Below are 24,018 nucleotides of genomic sequence, written 5' to 3' on the forward strand. Positions count from 1 at the left end.
CATATAGTTGTAGAGCTTTACCTAGTCAAATGCTGGCATATCTTAAGACTTTACTTCAACGTTCCTTTCTGGAGATTTCAAGGGAATGAACATTATTGTAATCCATGTTCTTATATTGCTTCAATATATCTAAAACGGGTTGAAAAAATGAAGCAGTGTTGCAATATCGTTTTGTGTTTACAGCACCTATGTAAACTCATGTGTCGTCATGGCAAGAGACTACAAACAAACTCTGTGTAGTCAGATTCTGCAGTCACATTCCCTTCCATCTCTCCCCTACTTCCTGCTAACTTATGTTTGTGGTAAGTGAGTGGAACAAGTGTTGTGGACAGCTGAATCACAGGACACCATCTTCCGATCGGATGGCGGCACTTGGGTATGACGGTTGGCTGGCGAGCCGTTTCTGCATGACTGTAGCATTCCGACAGTGAAGTTTGGAGGAGGTTCTGTTATGGTGGGTGGGGTTCTGCTGGGAAGGACTAGATATTAGTTATAGTGAAGTCCACCTTCACCACCAGTGGGCACAGACACATTCTGGAAAATGTGGCATTGCCTACACTGTAGCAATATTTTGGTACAGCTCCGTGTCTCTACGAACATGACCGAGCTCCATATCATACGGCACGCAATGATGAGGCGTAGCTTGAGGAGCAAAACGTCTACAGACTTAATTGGCCAGACCAAAGTCAGAAACTCAGTCCCATCGAGCATCTTTGCGGAAAACTAGAATGCTGTATCTGTCACACTCAACACACCTATCATCCCCCGCATCACTATCTCAAGCTCCTCCAGGAATGCAATGAGATACCTCCACACATCTATGGAAATTTGGTGGAAAGCGGCTGCGGAGGGTTACTGCAGTCATTGAGGCCAAAGACAGCCCAACATCAAACTGATATCCTCAGGATAGGTCATCAATAGTTGATCGGTTGGTCTGCTGACAGCGCCGCAAATGCACAGAGGTCGCAGGCAGCATTGTAAGTTTCTGCTCTGGCCTCTGTGTAGTGGCCGGTGCTTGTAACTGCAAGTGCAGCTCTCATTGAAATCAAGTGCCACCCACTTCACGAAGGTCGGAGCAGAGACCTCCGATGCTTTCTCCGACCCCTGTGTATTTGCGACGCTGTCAGTGGGTACACAATCAGCTAATCGGTTGGGGTCCCAAGCGCCGGCCCCCAGCCGATCAGCTACTGCTGACCTATCTTGAGGATACATCATCAATAGTATTCTCCCTGGAAAACCCCTTTAAGGAAAAACACAAACTATTTTTTTTTGCTTTATTTTCAAGAGTTTTCCTAGAAACACTTTATGGGCAGCTGCCAAGGGGTTAATATCATGCCGCAGTTTCTTGCCTGTGGCCAATTTCTTCTCATGTTATGGGATGTCGTAAAGAAGGTAAAATACGTAATAAAATTTTCCGGTTTGGGGCTTTTTGTATTTTGAGACTTCTCAAGCAGCAAGTTGATGAAAATTGGATTTCTGTTAAAAAAGTGCATTAAAGTTATGGCAGTCACAAGTGCGGGGAAGTGTGAGGGGCGCGGCGGCGCAACACTGGGGAGTAATTGGCAGAAGCGTCTCAGGTTTGAGGAGTGCAGTACATGACTGGGTCGTGCAAAACAATCTTGGGGACAGGTGGCATCTTGGACATTATATCTCTATGGGCCTAATTGTATCAAAGCTCGCACAGGAATGGTGGGGAGCAGATGGCTGCAGCAACCAATCAGATTCCAGCTTGTGTTATTCCATCACAGGCTGGAAAATGAGAGACGTCATCTGATCAGTTGCTGTTGGAAGAAGTTGCTAAACTTTGGCCTATATGGTCCAGGTCAACCCAATGATAAGCATTGAAGGGGATGATTCATCACAGCCTGCAAGACAGATGAGTGATGGATCAAATCTGCCCAAATAAGGGACTCCATGACATCCAGATGCCATAACATTTGCATAGACAGAGGTTGCTGTCGTAGTACAACACCTTTAACCAGAGGTGTAACTTAAAACTTCTGGGCCCCATGGAAAACCTGTGACAGGGCCCCCAACTATAATGCTTTGGGCTCCCTTATGTGGAAAAGAGAAGCCTTATGGGCGGGGTGCTAACCTGTCCCCTGCATCCCCTATAGCTACACCCCTGCCTTTAACGGCAAAACTTCCAACTATCCAGGATCTCTCCCCAGAAGTAAAGAAGCCCCTTCAAGAAGTCCAAAACGTTTCATAGCAAAGTTAAAGTAAAAATTCTTTTCCTCAAGCGGAAACCAAAGAATTTAAAGTATAGTTATATGTCAGATCTGCACTAGAGATGAGCGAGCATTGGTCTTTTTCGAGTGACTGATTACTCGTCCGAGATCCATCTATCTATCTCCTATCTATCTATCTATCTCATATCTATCTATCTCCTATCTATCTATCTATCTATCTATCTATCTATCTATCTATCTATCTATCTATCATATCTTCTATCTATCTATCTATCTCCTATCTATCTATCTATCTCCTATCTATCTATCTATCTCCTATCTATCTATCTCTTATCTATCTATCTCATATCTATCTATCTGTCTATCCCATATCTATCTATCTATCTATCTATCTATCTATCTATCTATCTATCTATCTCCTATCTATCTGTCTCCTATCTATCTATCTATTATCTATCTATCTAATAGCTATCTATCTCATATCTATTTATCTATTTATCTATCTATCTATCTATCTATCTATTATCCATCAATCTATTATCTATCTACCTAATATCTATCTATCTATCTATCTATCTATCTATCTATCTATCTATCTGTCTATCTATCGATCTATCTCATATCTATCTATCTCATATCTATCTATCTATCTCCTATCTATCTATCTATCTATCTATCTATCTATCTATCTATCTATCTCTCTCATATCATATCTATCTATCTCCTATCTATCTATCTCATATCTATCTATCTATCTATCTATCTATCTATCTATCTATCTATCTATCTCATATCTATCTATCTATCTATCTATCTCCTATCTATCTCCAATCTATCTATCTATCTATCTATCTATCTATCTATCTATCTATTATCTATCTATCTACCTCATATCTATCTATCTATCTATTTATCTATCTCATATCTATCTATCTATCTATCTACCTCATATCTATCTATCTCTCTATCTATCTCATATCTATCTATCTATCTCATATCTATCTATCTATCTATCTAGCTATCTATCTCCTATCTATCTATCTATCCCATATCCATCTATCATCTATCTATCTAACTATCTATCTATCTCTCTATCTCCTATCTATCTATCTATCTATCTATCTATCTATCTATCTATCTATCTATCTATCTATCTATCTCTCTATCTCCTATCTATCTATCTATCTATCTATCTATCTATCTCTCTATCTCCTATCTATCTATCTATCTCCTATCTATCTATCTCCTATCTATCTATCTCATATCTATCTCCTATCTCATATCTATCTATCTCCTATCTCCTATCTATCTATCTATCTATCTATCTATCTCTCTATCTCCTATCTATCTATCTATCTATCTATCTCTCTATCTCCTATCTATCTATCTATCTCCTATCTATCTATCTCCTATCTATCTATCTCATATCTATCTCCTATCTCATATCTATCTATCTATCTATCTATCTATCTATCTATCTATCTATCTATCTATCTATCTATCTATCTATCTATCATCTATCTATCATCTATCTATCTATCTCATATCTATCTATATCATATCTATCTGTCTATCTATCTATCTCATATCTATCTATCTATCTATCTATCTATCTCATATCTATCTATATCATATCTAATATCTATCTCCATGTTCTGCGGGTATTACAGAGCCTTTTATTCTTAATACTGCCCAGTGCAATCAGTACAGAGATACGAGGGTGATAATAATGCTTTGTTTTACATTGTGTGTATTTGTGTTCTTGGTATCTCCTCCCATAATGCACTGTGTCATGTACCTTCTTCCTCATTATTCTCACATGTGGACATTTCCTACAGAGATTCTTTTTACTTTCTTTTGTTCTCTGTAATAAATTATGGCAGCCGATTGCTATAATTATTATTTTGATGATTTTGTAGAAATGCTCTATTAAAGGTAATGAGAAATACAATGTAAATAAGGTTTCACAGTGAGCATGTAAGCACAAGGCGTAATACTCTGCCCCGACTGAATGAGTGAAAATTAAGTATAGAAATCATGAGATTAATATTAGACTTCTGTTAGAGAAGGTGCCAGCTGACACAGTAGAAAATACAATGTGCTGATAGCTAGAGATTATGTCTTTTGTTCAATGCTTTAAAAGCCCAAACTGATATAGTGGAATATTTATTATATATTTCATTTTAAATAATGTCCTCTATGCAAGAGAATATAAATACTATTATACTGCCCCCTATGTACAAGAATATAACTACTATAATACTGCCCCCTATGTACAAGAGTATAACTACTATAATACTGCCCCCTATGTACAAGAATATAACTACTATAATACTGCCCCCTATGTACAAGAGTATAACTACTATAATACTGCCCCCTATGTACAAGAATATAACTACTATAATACTGCCCCCTATGTTCAAGAATATAACTACTATAATACTGCCCCCTATGTACAAGAGTATAACTACTATAATACTGCCCCTATGTACAAGAATATAACTACTATAATACTGCCCCCTATGTACAAGAATATAACTACTATAATACGGCCCCCATGTACAAGTATATAACTACTATAATACTGCTCCTATGTACAAGAATATAACTACTATAATACTGCCCCCTATGTACAAGAATAAAACTACTATAATACTGCTCCTATGTACAAGAATATAACTACTATAATACTGCCTCCTATGTACAAGAATATAACTACTATAATACTGCCCCCTATGTACAAGAATATAACTACTATAATACTGTTCCCTATATACAAGAATATAAAAACTATAATACTGCCCCCTATGTATAAGAATATAACTACTATAATACTGCCCCCTATGTACAAGAATATAACTACTATAATACTGTCCCCTATGTACAAGAATATAACCACTATAATACTGCCTCCTATGTACAAGAATATAACTACTATAATACTGCCTCCTATGTACAAGAATATAACTACTATAATACTGCCCTCTATGTACAAGAATATAACTACTAGAATACCGCCCCCCGATGCACAAGAATATAACTACTATAATACTGCCCTCTATGTACAAGAATATAACTACTATAATACTGCCTCCAATGTACAAGAATATAACTACTATAATACTGCCTCCTATGTACGAGAATATAACTACTATCATACTGCCCCCTATGTACAAGAATATAACTACTATAATACTGCCCCCTATGTACAAGAATATAACTACTATAATACTGCCTCTTATGTACAAGAATATAACTACTATAATACTGCCCCCTATGTACAAGAATATAACTACTATAATACTGCCCCCTATGTACAAGAATATAACTACTATAATACTGCCCTCTATGTACAAGAATATAACTACTATAATACTGCCTCCTATGTACAAGAATATAACTACTATAATACTGCCCTCTATGTACAAGAATATAACTACTATAATACTGCCTCCTATGTACAAGAATATAACTACTATAATACTGACCTCTATGTACAAGAATATAACTACTATAATACCGTCCCCTATGTTCAAGAATATAACTACTATAATACTGCTCCCTATGTACAAGAATATACTTACTATAATACTGCCCCTATGTACAAGAATATAACTGCTATAATACTGCCCTCTATGTACAAGAATATAACTGCTATAATACTGCCCCTATGTACAAGAATATAACTGCTATAACACTGCTCCTATGTACAAGAATATAAGTACTATAATACTACCTCCTATGTAGAAGAATATAACTACTATAATATTGCTCCCTATGTACAAGAATATAACTACTATAATACTGCCCCTATGTACAAGAATATAACTACTATAATACTGCCTCCTATGTACAAGAATATAACTACTATAATATTGCTCCCTATGTACAAGAATATAACTACTATAATACTGCCCCTATGTACAAGAATATAACTACTATAATACTGCCTCCTATGTACAAGAATATAACTACTATAATACTGCCCTCTATGTACAAGAATATAACTACTATAATACCGCTCCCTATGTTCAAGAATATAACTACTATAATACTGCTCCCTATGTACAAGAATATACTTACTATAATACTGCCCCTATGTACAAGAATATAACTACTATAATACTCCCCCTATGTACAAGAATATAACTACTATAATACTGCCTCCTATGTACAAGAATATAACTACTATAATACCGGCCCTTATGTACAAGAATATAACTGCTATAATACTGCTCCTATGTACAATAATATAAGTACTATAATACTGCCTCCTATGTAGAAGAATATAACTACTATAATACTGCCTCCTATGTACAGGAATATAACTACTATAATACTTCCACTATGTACTAGAATATAACTGCTATAATGCTGCCCTCCTATATACAAGAATATAACTACTATAATACCGCCCCCTATGTACAAGAATATAACTACTATAATACTGCTCCTATGTACAAGAATAAAACTACTATAATACTGCCCATATGTGCAAGATTATAACTACTATAATACTGCTCCCTATCTACAAGAATATAACTACTATAATACTCCCCCTATGTACAAGAATAAAACTACTATAATACTGCTCCCTATCTACAAGAATATAACTACTATAATACTCCCCCTATGTACAAGAATATAACTACTATAATACTGCCCCTATGTACAAGAATATAACTACTATAATACTGCTCCCTATGTACAAGAATATAACTACTATAATACTGCCCCCTATGTAAAAGGATATAACTACTATAATACTGCTCCCGTGTACAAGAATATAACTACTATAATACTGCTCCTATGTACAAGAATATAACTACTATAATACTGCCCCCTATGTACAAGAATATAAGTACTATAATACTGCCCCCTATGTACAAGAATATAACTACTATAATACTGCCCCCTATGTACAAGAATATAACTACTAAAATACTGCTCCTATGTACAAGAATATAACTACTATAATACTGCTCCTATGTACAAGAATATAACTACTATAATACTGCCCCCTATGTACAAGAATATAACTACTATAATACTGCTCCTATGTACAAGAATATAACTACTATAATACTGCCTCCTATGTACAAGAATATAACTACTATAGCACTGCCCCCTATGTACAAGAATATAACTACTATAATACTGCCCCCTATGTACAAGAATATAACTACTATAATACTGCCTCCTATGTACAAGAATATAACTACTATAATACTGCCCCCTATGTACAAGAATATAACTACTATAATACTGTTCATATGTACAACAATATAACTACTATAATACTGCCCCTATGTATAAGAATATAACTACTATAATGCTCCTATGTACAAGAATATAACTATTATAATACTGCCCCCTATGTACCAAAATATAACTACTATAATACTGCCCCCTATGTACCAGAATATAAATACTATAATACTGCCCCTATGTACAAAAATATAGCTACTATAATACTGCCCCCTATGTACAAGAATATAACTACTATAACACTGCCCCCTATGTACAAGAATATAACTACTATAATACTGCCTCCTATGTACAAGAATATAACTACTATAATACTGCCCCCTATGTACAAGAATATAACTACTATAATACTGCTCATATGTACAACAATATAACTACCATAATACTGCCCCTATGTATAAGAATATAACTACTATAATGCTCCTATGTACAAGAATATAACTACTATAATACTGCCCCCTATGTACCAAAATATAACTACTATAATACTGCCCACTATGTACCAGAATATAAATACTATAATACTGCCCCTATGTACAAAAATATAGCTACTATAATACTGCCCCCTATGTACAAGAATATAACTACTATAACACTGCCCCCTATGTACAAGAATATAACTACTATAATACTGCCCGCTATGTACAAGAATATAACTACTATAATACTGCTCCTATGTACAAGAATATAACTACTATAATACTGCCCTCGTGTACAAGAATATAACTACTATAATACTACACCATATATACAAGAATATAACTACTATAATACTGCCCCTATGTACAAGAATATAACTACTATAATACTGCCCCCTATGTACAAGAATATAACTACTATAATACTGTCCCCTATGTACAAGAATATAACTACTATAATACTGCCCACTATGTACAAGAATATAGCTATTATAATACTGCCCCCTATGTACAAGAATATAACTACTATAATACTGCCCCTATGTACAAGAATATAGCTATTATAATACCGCCTCCTATGTACAAGAATATAACTAGTATAATACTGCCCCCTATGTACAAGAATATAACTACTATAATACTGCCCCTATGTACAAGAATATAACTACTATAATACTGCCCCCTATGTACAAGAATATAACTACTATAATACTGCCCCTATGTACAAGAATATAGCTATTATAATACTGCCCCTATATACAACAATATAACTACTATAATACTGCCCCTATGTACAAGAATATAACTACTATAATACTGCCTTCTATGTACAAGAATATAACTACTATAATACTGCCCCCTATGTACAAGAATATAACCCCTATAATACTGCCCCCTATGTACAAGAATATAACTACTATAATACTGCCCCCTATGTACAAGAATATAACTACTATAATACTGCCCCCTATGTACAAGAATATAGCTATTATAATACTGCCCCCTATGTACAAGAATATAACTACTATAATACTGCTCCCTATGTACAAGAATATTACTACTATAATACTGCCTCCTATGTACAAGAATATAACTACTATAATACTGCCCCCTATGTACAAGAATATAACTACTATAATACTGCCCCTATGTACAAGAATATAACTACTATTATACTGCCCCCTATGTACAAGAATATAACTACTATAATACAGCCCCCTATGTACAAGAATATAACTACTATAATACTGCTCCCTATCTACAAGAATATAACTACTATAATACTCCCCCTATGTACAAGAATATAACTACTATAATACTGCCCCTATGTACAAGAATATAACTACTATAATACTGCTCCCTATGTACAAGAATATAACTACTATAATACTGCCCCCTATGTAAAAGGATATAACTACTATAATACTGCTCCCGTGTACAAGAATATAACTACTATAATACTGCTCCTATGTACAAGAATATAACTACTATAATACTGCCCCCTATGTACAAGAATATAAGTACTATAATACTGCCCCCTATGTACAAGAATATAACTACTATAATACTGCCCCCTATGTACAAGAATATAACTACTAAAATACTGCTCCTATGTACAAGAATATAACTACTATAATACTGCTCCTATGTACAAGAATATAACTACTATAATACTGCCCCCTATGTACAAGAATATAACTACTATAATACTGCTCCTATGTACAAGAATATAACTACTATAATACTGCCTCCTATGTACAAGAATATAACTACTATAGCACTGCCCCCTATGTACAAGAATATAACTACTATAATACTGCCCCCTATGTACAAGAATATAACTACTATAATACTGCCTCCTATGTACAAGAATATAACTACTATAATACTGCCCCCTATGTACAAGAATATAACTACTATAATACTGTTCATATGTACAACAATATAACTACTATAATACTGCCCCTATGTATAAGAATATAACTACTATAATGCTCCTATGTACAAGAATATAACTATTATAATACTGCCCCCTATGTACCAAAATATAACTACTATAATACTGCCCCCTATGTACCAGAATATAAATACTATAATACTGCCCCTATGTACAAAAATATAGCTACTATAATACTGCCCCCTATGTACAAGAATATAACTACTATAACACTGCCCCCTATGTACAAGAATATAACTACTATAATACTGCCTCCTATGTACAAGAATATAACTACTATAATACTGCCCCCTATGTACAAGAATATAACTACTATAATACTGCTCATATGTACAACAATATAACTACTATAATACTGCCCCTATGTATAAGAATATAACTACTATAATGCTCCTATGTACAAGAATATAACTACTATAATACTGCCCCCTATGTACCAAAATATAACTACTATAATACTGCCCACTATGTACCAGAATATAAATACTATAATACTGCCCCTATGTACAAAAATATAGCTACTATAATACTGCCCCCTATGTACAAGAATATAACTACTATAACACTGCCCCCTATGTACAAGAATATAACTACTATAATACTGCCCGCTATGTACAAGAATATAACTACTATAATACTGCTCCTATGTACAAGAATATAACTACTATAATACTGCCCTCGTGTACAAGAATATAACTACTATAATACTACACCATATATACAAGAATATAACTACTATAATACTGCCCCTATGTACAAGAATATAACTACTATAATACTGCCCCCTATGTACAAGAATATAACTACTATAATACTGTCCCCTATGTACAAGAATATAACTACTATAATACTGCCCACTATGTACAAGAATATAGCTATTATAATACTGCCCCCTATGTACAAGAATATAACTACTATAATACTGCCCCTATGTACAAGAATATAGCTATTATAATACCGCCTCCTATGTACAAGAATATAACTAGTATAATACTGCCCCCTATGTACAAGAATATAACTACTATAATACTGCCCCTATGTACAAGAATATAACTACTATAATACTGCCCCCTATGTACAAGAATATAACTACTATAATACTGCCCCTATGTACAAGAATATAGCTATTATAATACTGCCCCTATATACAACAATATAACTACTATAATACTGCCCCTATGTACAAGAATATAACTACTATAATACTGCCTTCTATGTACAAGAATATAACTACTATAATACTGCCCCCTATGTACAAGAATATAACCCCTATAATACTGCCCCCTATGTACAAGAATATAACTACTATAATACTGCCCCCTATGTACAAGAATATAACTACTATAATACTGCCCCCTATGTACAAGAATATAGCTATTATAATACTGCCCCCTATGTACAAGAATATAACTACTATAATACTGCTCCCTATGTACAAGAATATTACTACTATAATACTGCCTCCTATGTACAAGAATATAACTACTATAATACTGCCCCCTATGTACAAGAATATAACTACTATAATACTGCCCCTATGTACAAGAATATAACTACTATTATACTGCCCCCTATGTACAAGAATATAACTACTATAATACAGCCCCCTATGTACAAGAATATAACTACTATAATACTGCTCCTATGTACAAGAATATAACTACTATAATACTGCCCCCTATGTACAAGAATATAACTACTATAATACTGCCCCCTATGTACAAGAATATAACTACTATAATACTGCCTCCTATGTATAAGAATATAACGACTATAATGCTGCTCCTATTTACAAGAATATAACTACTATAATACTGCCCCCTATGTACAAGAATATAACTACTATAATACTGCCCCCTATGTACAAGAATATAACTACTATAATACTGCCCCCTATGTACAAGAGTATAACTACTATAATACTGCCCCCTATGTACAAGAATATAACTACTATAATACTGCCCCCTATGTACAAGAGTATAACTACTATAATACTGCCCCCTATGTACAAGAATATAACTACTATAATACTGCCCCCTATGTTCAAGAATATAACTACTATAATACTGCCCCCTATGTACAAGAGTATAACTACTATAATACTGCCCCTATGTACAAGAATATAACTACTATAATACTGCCCCCTATGTACAAGAATATAACTACTATAATACGGCCCCCATGTACAAGTATATAACTACTATAATACTGCTCCTATGTACAAGAATATAACTACTATAATACTGCCCCCTATGTACAAGAATAAAACTACTATAATACTGCTCCTATGTACAAGAATATAACTACTATAATACTGCCTCCTATGTACAAGAATATAACTACTATAATACTGCCCCCTATGTACAAGAATATAACTACTATAATACTGTTCCCTATATACAAGAATATAAAAACTATAATACTGCCCCCTATGTATAAGAATATAACTACTATAATACTGCCCCCTATGTACAAGAATATAACTACTATAATACTGTCCCCTATGTACAAGAATATAACCACTATAATACTGCCTCCTATGTCCAAGAATATAACTACTATAATACTGCCTCCTATGTACAAGAATATAACTACTATAATACTGCCCTCTATGTACAAGAATATAACTACTAGAATACCGCCCCCCGATGCACAAGAATATAACTACTATAATACTGCCCTCTATGTACAAGAATATAACTACTATAATACTGCCTCCAATGTACAAGAATATAACTACTATAATACTGCCTCCTATGTACGAGAATATAACTACTATCATACTGCCCCCTATGTACAAGAATATAACTACTATAATACTGCCCCCTATGTACAAGAATATAACTACTATAATACTGCCTCTTATGTACAAGAATATAACTACTATAATACTGCCCCCTATGTACAAGAATATAACTACTATAATACTGCCCCCTATGTACAAGAATATAACTACTATAATACTGCCCTCTATGTACAAGAATATAACTACTATAATACTGCCTCCTATGTACAAGAATATAACTACTATAATACTGCCCTCTATGTACAAGAATATAACTACTATAATACTGCCTCCTATGTACAAGAATATAACTACTATAATACTGACCTCTATGTACAAGAATATAACTACTATAATACCGTCCCCTATGTTCAAGAATATAACTACTATAATACTGCTCCCTATGTACAAGAATATACTTACTATAATACTGCCCCTATGTACAAGAATATAACTGCTATAATACTGCCCTCTATGTACAAGAATATAACTGCTATAATACTGCCCCTATGTACAAGAATATAACTGCTATAACACTGCTCCTATGTACAAGAATATAAGTACTATAATACTACCTCCTATGTAGAAGAATATAACTACTATAATATTGCTCCCTATGTACAAGAATATAACTACTATAATACTGCCCCTATGTACAAGAATATAACTACTATAATACTGCCTCCTATGTACAAGAATATAACTACTATAATATTGCTCCCTATGTACAAGAATATAACTACTATAATACTGCCTCCTATGTACAAGAATATAACTACTATAATACTGCCCTCTATGTACAAGAATATAACTACTATAATACCGCTCCCTATGTTCAAGAATATAACTACTATAATACTGCTCCCTATGTACAAGAATATACTTACTATAATACTGCCCCTATGTACAAGAATATAACTACTATAATACTCCCCCTATGTACAAGAATATAACTACTATAATACTGCCTCCTATGTACAAGAATATAACTACTATAATACCGGCCCTTATGTACAAGAATATAACTGCTATAATACTGCTCCTATGTACAATAATATAAGTACTATAATACTGCCTCCTATGTAGAAGAATATAACTACTATAATACTGCCTCCTATGTACAGGAATATAACTACTATAATACTTCCACTATGTACTAGAATATAACTGCTATAATGCTGCCCTCCTATATACAAGAATATAACTACTATAATACCGCCCCCTATGTACAAGAATATAACTACTATAATACTGCTCCTATGTACAAGAATAAAACTACTATAATACTGCCCATATGTGCAAGATTATAACTACTATAATACTGCTCCCTATCTACAAGAATATAACTACTATAATACTCCCCCTATGTACAAGAATAAAACTACTATAATACTGCTCCCTATCTACAAGAATATAACTACTATAATACTCCCCCTATGTACAAGAATATAACTACTATAATACTGCCCCTATGTACAAGAATATAACTACTATAATACTGCTCCCTATGTACAAGAATATAACTACTATAATACTGCCCCCTATGTAAAAGGATATAACTACTATAATACTGCTCCCGTGTACAAGAATATAACTACTATAATACTGCTCCTATGTACAAGAATATAACTACTATAATACTGCCCCCTATGTACAAGAATATAAGTACTATAATACTGCCCCCTATGTACAAGAATATAACTACTATAATACTGCCCCCTATGTACAAGAATATAACTACTAAAATACTGCTCCTATGTACAAGAATATAACTACTATAATACTGCTCCTATGTACAAGAATATAACTACTATAATACTGCCCCCTATGTACAAGAATATAACTACTATAATACTGCTCCTATGTACAAGAATATAACTACTATAATACTGCCTCCTATGTACAAGAATATAACTACTATAGCACTGCCCCCTATGTACAAGAATATAACTACTATAATACTGCCCCCTATGTACAAGAATATAACTACTATAATACTGCCTCCTATGTACAAGAATATAACTACTATAATACTGCCCCCTATGTACAAGAATATAACTACTATAATACTGTTCATATGTACAACAATATAACTACTATAATACTGCCCCTATGTATAAGAATATAACTACTATAATGCTCCTATGTACAAGAATATAACTATTATAATACTGCCCCCTATGTACCAAAATATAACTACTATAATACTGCCCCCTATGTACCAGAATATAAATACTATAATACTGCCCCTATGTACAAAAATATAGCTACTATAATACTGCCCCCTATGTACAAGAATATAACTACTATAACACTGCCCCCTATGTACAAGAATATAACTACTATAATACTGCCTCCTATGTACAAGAATATAACTACTATAATACTGCCCCCTATGTACAAGAATATAACTACTATAATACTGCTCATATGTACAACAATATAACTACTATAATACTGCCCCTATGTATAAGAATATAACTACTATAATGCTCCTATGTACAAGAATATAACTACTATAATACTGCCCCCTATGTACCAAAATATAACTACTATAATACTGCCCACTATGTACCAGAATATAAATACTATAATACTGCCCCTATGTACAAAAATATAGCTACTATAATACTGCCCCCTATGTACAAGAATATAACTACTATAACACTGCCCCCTATGTACAAGAATATAACTACTATAATACTGCCCGCTATGTACAAGAATATAACTACTATAATACTGCTCCTATGTACAAGAATATAACTACTATAATACTGCCCTCGTGTACAAGAATATAACTACTATAATACTACACCATATATACAAGAATATAACTACTATAATACTGCCCCTATGTACAAGAATATAACTACTATAATACTGCCCCCTATGTACAAGAATATAACTACTATAATACTGTCCCCTATGTACAAGAATATAACTACTATAATACTGCCCACTATGTACAAGAATATAGCTATTATAATACTGCCCCCTATGTACAAGAATATAACTACTATAATACTGCCCCTATGTACAAGAATATAGCTATTATAATACCGCCTCCTATGTACAAGAATATAACTAGTATAATACTGCCCCCTATGTACAAGAATATAACTACTATAATACTGCCCCTATGTACAAGAATATAACTACTATAATACTGCCCCCTATGTACAAGAATATAACTACTATAATACTGCCCCTATGTACAAGAATATAGCTATTATAATACTGCCCCTATATACAACAATATAACTACTATAATACTGCCCCTATGTACAAGAATATAACTACTATAATACTGCCTTCTATGTACAAGAATATAACTACTATAATACTGCCCCCTATGTACAAGAATATAACCCCTATAATACTGCCCCCTATGTACAAGAATATAACTACTATAATACTGCCCCCTATGTACAAGAATATAACTACTATAATACTGCCCCCTATGTACAAGAATATAGCTATTATAATACTGCCCCCTATGTACAAGAATATAACTACTATAATACTGCTCCCTATGTACAAGAATATTACTACTATAATACTGCCTCCTATGTACAAGAATATAACTACTATAATACTGCCCCCTATGTACAAGAATATAACTACTATAATACTGCCCCTATGTACAAGAATATAACTACTATAATACTGCCCCCTATGTACAAGAATATAACTACTATAATACTGCCCCCTATGTACAAGAATATAACTACTATAATACTGCCTCCTATGTACAAGAATATAACTACTATAATACTGCCCCCTATGTACAAGAATATAACTACTATAATACTGCCCCTATGTACAAGAATATAACTACTATAATACTGCCCCCTATGTACAAGAATATAACTACTATAATACTGCCCCCTATGTACAAGAATATAACTACTATAATACTGCCCCCTATGTACAAGAATATAACTACTATAAGACTGCCCCTATGTACAAGAATATAACTACTATAATACAGCCCCCTATGTACAAGAATATAACTACTATAATACTGCTCCTATGTACAAGAATATAACTACTATAATACTGTCCCCTATGTACAAGAATATAACTACTATTATACTGCCCCCTATGTACAAGAATATAACTACTATAATACAGCCCCCTATGTACAAGAATATAACTACTATAATACTGCTCCTATGTACAAGAATATAACTACTATAATACTGCCCCCTATGTACAAGAATATAACTACTATAATACTGCCCCCTATGTACAAGAATATAACTACTATAATACTGCCTCCTATGTACAAGAATATAACTACTATAATACTGTCCCCTATGTACAAGAATATAACTACTATTATACTGCCCCCTATGTACAAGAATATAACTACTATAATACAGCCCCCTATGTACAAGAATATAACTACTATAATACTGCTCCTATGTACAAGAATATAACTACTATAATACTGCCCCCTATGTACAAGAATATAGCTATTATAATACTGCCCCCTATGTACAAGAATATAACTACTATAATACTGCCTCCTATGTATAAGAATATAACGACTATAATGCTGCTCCTATGTACAAGAATATAACTACTATAATACTGCCCCCTATGTACAAGAATATAACTACTATAATACTGCCCCCCTATGTACAAGAATATAACTACTATAATACTGCCTCCTATGTACAAGAATATAACTACTATAATACTGCCCCCTATGTACAAGAATATAACTGCTATAATACTGCTCCTATGTACAAGAATATAACTACTATAATACTGCCCCCTATGTACAAGAATCTGAATATAAGCCGTGTTGATCTTCCTAGATATTAGTATTTTGTCCCCAGCTTACAGGTCTGATGTGTGTTTGCAGCCGTATACCCGAACACCCAGGAGAATAGTGATGATGCTGCTGGTGAAGCGATGTTGTGTTTGTGCTTTATACATGGCAGTCCTGGATCTTGAGAATGTTTGGATCCTTTGGATGTGATATAATAAGATAATACATAAATTAAATCCGACACAATTAGCCGCTGACAACTTTACATTCGGAGTCGCTGAAGGGAATTTCTACAGATTTAATTTCCTTCTCTTTGAGTTTTACTATCTTTGTTCTGCATGATCAAACCGAGATAAAGTCAGTGATACTCGGAGTCATTCCAGTGCAGAGACGTTTCTAGAATCTGAGAGCAAGAAATGTGCCGCGTGAGGAAAAGTTTTTGTTTTTTAGAATTTAAATATGTTTTAGTTAATGAATGAAGCTTTACTAAGAACGCGAGAAACCAAGATCATCCGAGTCTCTGTAAGACCCATGAGTGTCTTACCTCCAAAGTCTACCCAACGATCAGATGACTCTCGAGTCTGCTATAGCCACAACAGGCCAGTAGGGGCTGTTCTCCTTTCTCATTGAAAAAATGTTGTTTTTCCAATTCTGTTTTTTAAAATTCTGCTTGAGATTTTTCTTTTGTTCCTCTTTCAGTCACATTTTTGAAAGTTTAGTTTTGAATGTGTTGTCAACACTTTTCTGATGTGGACAATCTCTACTTGTTACAAAACGTCCCTCGAGTATATAAGCAAATCATCCTCTTGCTGTTTTTTTCTGTTGGGAAACATAGCTTTAACTGTTCAATATCCCTGCAGTGCCTCCGCAGGAGAGATGAAGTATTGCACAGTGTCCATTCGCAGCAGTAGAGTGTCTGTGTAATGCAGTGAACCTCTGAAGTGGGAAGTAGACACTGCCCTACCAGTAAGCTAACTAAGCAACCACTGTATAGGTATGTTCATTGTGGAGGAGGGAGGTTTGCAGGCTCATTGTGCTGACCGCCACTGAATTGGTGTGGGCAGCTTGTATCTCAGGCTTGGGTGGTATGACTTCTAACGGGAGCATTTGTGGCTCTTGGGGTGCTACTTGGAGCCAGGAAGGAGGGACTGAGGTGCTGAGCTCAAAACCGGGATAGGCTGTTTGGGCGTTGAGGTATGAGCCAGCTCTGGCGGTATTGAGGAGGGCGCGGTAGGATTGGTTGCCTGGGAAGTGGCCAAACTTTGCATGGCGGATTACACTGAGCCAGTCAGTTGTATCAGTTAAGCGCCTTTAACATATACAGATCATCGGAAACGAACGTTCACCCACCTGATCATTTGCCTATTTAAAGGGATTGCTCATCAGCTTCAGCGTTCGCATCTTGTATGCGGTACCCAAAGTTACGTGTTGTCGGTAGCACACCCCGTTATGTAAACAGCCTAAAAGTACCCTTATGTGGTGTTTTAACTGAGCATGCTGGAATTAGTAGTACTGATGGGGTATTAGTGTGGCTGGAGCCCTGGAGAGGCAGGGCCTATTCCCCACAGGAAACTGGAACCTTGCAATCGCTTGTACTGTATGCTGCAATACTTCAGTAGTGTAGTATAGAGTGATTTTTAATTATGCCTATTAAGCCCTGCCATAGGCAGAACTTGATAGGCATCCATGCATGGCATCCCTGGGAGCCATCACTAGACTACAAGCTGCCATGTCAGCTCATCAGTCCCACATAATTGCGTTGCAATCGGGGCCGTTGGGGTGCCATAGGAGGCCTTCTCTCCAACTGACTTTTTATACGCACGATCAGCTATCACCGTGGTGTCTACATAGTTAACTATCATGATTGGAACTAGCTTTGATCACAACCATTGGCTGTAAGCTGTCTGAAGCAGCATGTAGTCACCGGGTACGGAGCGGACTTGGCTTCTGCGCTCACGCCATACACCCTTCGAGACCATAAGAAGTAAATTTACCGGTGGCGGTCATGAAGCGGTTAAGACCATCTAACTATGCCGTCCTATGTGAATATACTTTTCTGTATATTCCATGCTGTGTACAAGGTCCCTAACACGCTGTACGGTATATACAGAGCCGGTCTCGTCCCCAGACTGCTGTCCTCTCTGCTTCCTCTCCGGCGCTTGCACGCGCTTTGCTTCTGGCGCGGCGCTCACACAGTGCTGGAGAAGCCAAAATGATGACTCTAAATAATACTGATAATGACTGAATGAGCTGATGAGGAATCCGCTACAATCGTCTCATTTCACGTAGGATAAGGGCGCAGACATGTCATCCGGCGATGATTCCTCGGTGCGACACATGTCAGTCCGCGGGAAGCATTCTCCTGGAGCCGAGCATTCTTCAGTCAGCTGTCTACATCAGGAATTCACAAATAATGTCAGCGGCATGGAGCTCCGACTCTGCAGTCACGGAACCACTTGTGCAGTATGTGTCAATCAAGCGGGGTCTTTTGCGTTATTCAAGGCCGTGGCGATTTCTGATTCCTCATTTATTACACATCCATGTATCAAACATTCAGCCTGTACATTGCAATGTGAATCATGTAATGCTTCATTTCTCCTGTGGAGGCGCTGTAGGAAAGATGCACACTTGATCAGCTAATATGAGCCCTCTGGAGGTCAGCATTGGAAATGCAACTACTGATAACTGGGTGGCATGATTCACTGCTGGTGACCACAGATGTACTAAGCAAAAGGCAGCAAAAATGGAGATATGGAGCATGCTTTACATTACACTGTGTTTTAGATTCTCTTTATGCCTATATACGCAATTTTTGAACAGAGCCTACAAAAGGGGTGTGACAGAGACGAGTCAAAAATGTACCGAACAATACCCAGATAGTGAAATATGATCACATACTGCCTAAACAATGTAATACAATCCTATACTGTCCAAATAATATGGACCTACAAGGCCAAGGTATTTTGCTATATCTTGTAATACAATCATACACTGCACATATAGGTCCGCCATACACAGCCTAAATAATACTGCCAAACAGTGTCAAAATATTGTGACAAAGGCATACACTGCTCATCTGTAGTATACTGAAAAGTTGTGATATGACCATACGCTGTACAAATATTGTCATACACACCCTACATAACTCATACAATGTCGCCATACACTGCACCAATGCATAGTGCTCACATAATACTGCCTTACAGTGCCCAATAATACCACCGTTACCTACAGCTTACCAGAATGTATAGTCATATATACAATTATATATACCGCCACTCACCAGAAACTGAAGTGATCTGAGCATGTGCTTCGGGTCTGGCAGCTCACATGGCCGGACCGACCTTTGGAGGATAAAGCAAGAAACACGAACACCACCTTGTGAAAAATGATTTTATTTCTGAAAGCCGGTCAGAGACCCGGGGTCACCTGTAAGACGTGTCAAAAACTTCTGTGTAAAACTTTGGTAAGTTTTTTTTAATTTCCAAGTCGCCATCTCAATAGTCCATTCGAAACGCAGCGATATCAAAAATCCGATGGATTTCATTGTGGTTTTTTTTTTGCCAATTCAAAGTCCAAGAATTCCTCATAAATTAATAATTCATAAATATCCATGTAAAATATATCTATATACGGTGTGCGGGGGGGAGCGCTGCTCCTCCAGTCAGGCTTTTGTAGGACCGAAGACCTTAAAGCGCAGGTTTGCCTTCGGTACGCCAAGAAACCTTCTGATTACCAATAGGAAACGGAGTTATCACTATTATCACGTATTACAGGCCAGCTACACCCGAAGCTGCATCCAGAGTGAGGCCGGCTACGGAGACACTGAGACAGCAGGGGGTGCTCAGATGGGTTACCTCAAAGCTCTGGACACAACTCTGGGTGTGACTGGAGGATAATAATAATATAGGGTTGGTCCATTAAAGCATTTAAAAATTTGCACAAATTTTTGTGTAGATTATAATCAGAAAAAACAATGTGAGCCTGCACTTTCCAGCAACTCATCGGTCCTGGGACAAAATTCAGTCCAGGGACTGGAGGGCGGAGTTAAGTTACCAGCCGTTGTGCCACACATCCATCAATTCTGGACCCTGTTTTTGGTTTTCCAAGATGGCCACCACAATCTTCTGACTCCCTAACCCATACTGTGCATTGGTAGTGTGTTAGATAGCACAAAACTTGCTATCTGATTGGTCAGTGTTGCTCATGTGATCAGTACTGGCCTATCAGAGAGTAATGTGAAGTGCTTGAACTACTGATCCACAGTGTGCCTTTATTAAAGGGACAGTGCCATCACATTTGATGCCCATAAACTACATTAATGGGTCAAAGGTAATGGAATGGGGGATGTTTGATACTCACTGGGCGCTGTGATCCAGCACTAGGCCCCGCAAAATCAGCGCGCATCAGCAGCTTGACTCTGTCTGCGCGCCATATTCCATTTATGTCTATAGGAGATAGGCACACAGAAAAGAGTCAAACTGCCGGTGCGCACAAACTGACGCAGCGCTGGAACGGAGCACTCAGTGAGCATCAAACATCCCTCCCCGGACTCCCCTCACCTCAACTTTGAGCCCCATAATGAAGTGTCCCTTTAAGTAGTTAATAGATTTCAGCAGCCATCTTGTAAGGAGCCTAGAATCGACAATGGTGCACAAGACCAACGGGAGGTAGTACAACCCCCCCTCTGGTCCGGAGTGAAAAACTTTGTCGAGGGGCCAGAGAGTTGCTTTAATGTAAAGCGTGATGAGTATTTCCCCCATTATCTACTCCCCGTGTGCTTTTATCTAGTCCCTTAAGTAATCCTAATGAATGACGATGATGGAAACCACCAGCAGGTAGGTCATTTTTTCTCCAGTCCTTACAGTGACCCAAACTGGAAAACCCAAAAAGTTATATGTTGGTTTTGATATCCTTGAAGTGTCCGCCTTCACCGTTCTTGTCTCCATCGTCTTTTTCTTGCCTGCTGATTCCGCCGTTTTACGGACTGTGTCGCGGCAGTGTTGACTTCTCACTCCAAGCAATGGAACGCTACAGAGTTTGCCACAGGGCTTTGCCATTTTCTAGTGAGATTGCTTGATTGCCCTCAGTGGAAGTCATGGAGGACCATTTCCCAGCGCTGACTGATCGCCGTCGTCTCGCACGGGTTGATTACGATCTCTCGGTTGTTTTCGTCAGTGTCGCCGATGATTTCCGTATCCAGACAGAAGTGAGACGCCATGTGTTCAATGTGAGAGCCGACTTTACTCCACCTCTGAGACCAAGAGGAAAACACACGTGTTAGGGTGAAGTATTAGAAGAAGGGGATTATGGGTACCAATGTAATTATGCCTAATAATACAGATTTACAGTGCCTTGCAAAAGTATTCAATCCCCTGCAAAGATCAATGGATTTCATTGGATGACGTGTTAGGCGGATGTACTTTGTTCCAGACACCATATTTACCAAAGGGTTGCCAAAAATTACCAGCTAATGTCAGACAGGGTGTGGCAGGTGTGTGGCTAGAGGCGCGGCTTATCAAAACATATGATTTTACCTCCGTTATTCCAGTGGCCCCTACAATGATAGCGTCCCCTCTCAGTGGCCCTAATACTAATAGCACCCTCTGTCAGTGGCGCCATTAGTAATAGTGCCCCTTCTCACTGTCCCACTAGTAATAGCGCCTCCTCTTAGTGACCACAGTAGTAATAATGCCCCCTTTAGTGGCTCCAGCAGTAACGATGTGCCCCGTAGCGCCCCAATAGTAATAGTGTGCCCCTTAGTAACATAGTATGTTAGCCTGAAGGGAGACCATGTCCATCTAGTTCAGCCTGTTTCAAACCCCATGTTGGTCCAGAAGAAGGGAAAAACCAAGCAGCTAAAAATTCCTTCCCGACTCCATAATGGCAGCCAGAGTAATCCCTGGGCCAATATTTGGGATCAACAACCCACTTGTTATTTAATGTCTATATCCTGTAATATCCTTCCGCTCTAGAAAGACATCAAGTCCCTCTTAAACTCCTCTATGGATCCTGCCATCACCACATCCTCAGGCAGAGAGTTCCACAGTCTCACTGCTCTTACAGTAAAGAACCCCCTTCTGTGTTGGTGATGAAACCTGCTTTCTTCTAGACGTAGCGGATGCCCTCTTGTTACCGTGGCAGTCCTGGGTATAAACAGATCCTGGGAGAGATCCTTGTATCATCCCCTCATGTATTTATACATAGTTATTTGGTCACCCCTTAGCCGTCTTTTTTCCGGGGTGAATAATCCCAGTTTTGGTGCCTCTCTGGGTATTCCAGTCCCTTCATTCCATGTATTAGTTTAGTTGCCCATCTTTGAACCCCGTCCAGCACTGTAACATCTTTCCTGAGCCCCGGTGACCAGAACTGTGCGCAGTATTCCATGTGGGGCCTGACAAGTGCCTTATATAGTGGGAGGATAATGTTCTCGGCCCTCGCCCCTATACCTCTATTAATGCACCCCAAGACTTTATTAGCTTTTGCAGCAGCTGACTGGCATTGGTTGCTCCAGTTTAGTCTACAGTCCACTAGTGCCCCCAGGTCTTTCTCCATATCACTTTTCCCTAGCAGTACCCCATTTAGTGTATATTGGTGTCACATCCGTTCCTCCTGCC

General features: G+C 36.7%; 1 protein-coding gene across 1 annotated transcript in view; it reads right to left on the reverse strand.

Moving 5' to 3' along the window:
* Positions 1 to 20,815: 20,815 nt before the first annotated feature.
* Positions 20,816 to 24,018, reverse strand: part of GALNT14 (polypeptide N-acetylgalactosaminyltransferase 14) — a 499,381-nt gene continuing 496,178 nt past the window's right edge. Inside the window, exon 15 of the mRNA XM_066595121.1 lies at positions 20,816 to 22,655. Within this exon, the coding sequence (XP_066451218.1) occupies positions 22,488 to 22,655 (168 nt within the window). The 3' untranslated portion in view covers positions 20,816 to 22,487. The remainder of the gene's footprint in view (positions 22,656 to 24,018) is intronic.

The sequence above is a fragment of the Eleutherodactylus coqui genome, chromosome 3 (assembly GCF_035609145.1).
Source record: "Eleutherodactylus coqui strain aEleCoq1 chromosome 3, aEleCoq1.hap1, whole genome shotgun sequence".
NCBI classification, from domain to species: Eukaryota; Metazoa; Chordata; class Amphibia; order Anura; family Eleutherodactylidae; genus Eleutherodactylus; species Eleutherodactylus coqui.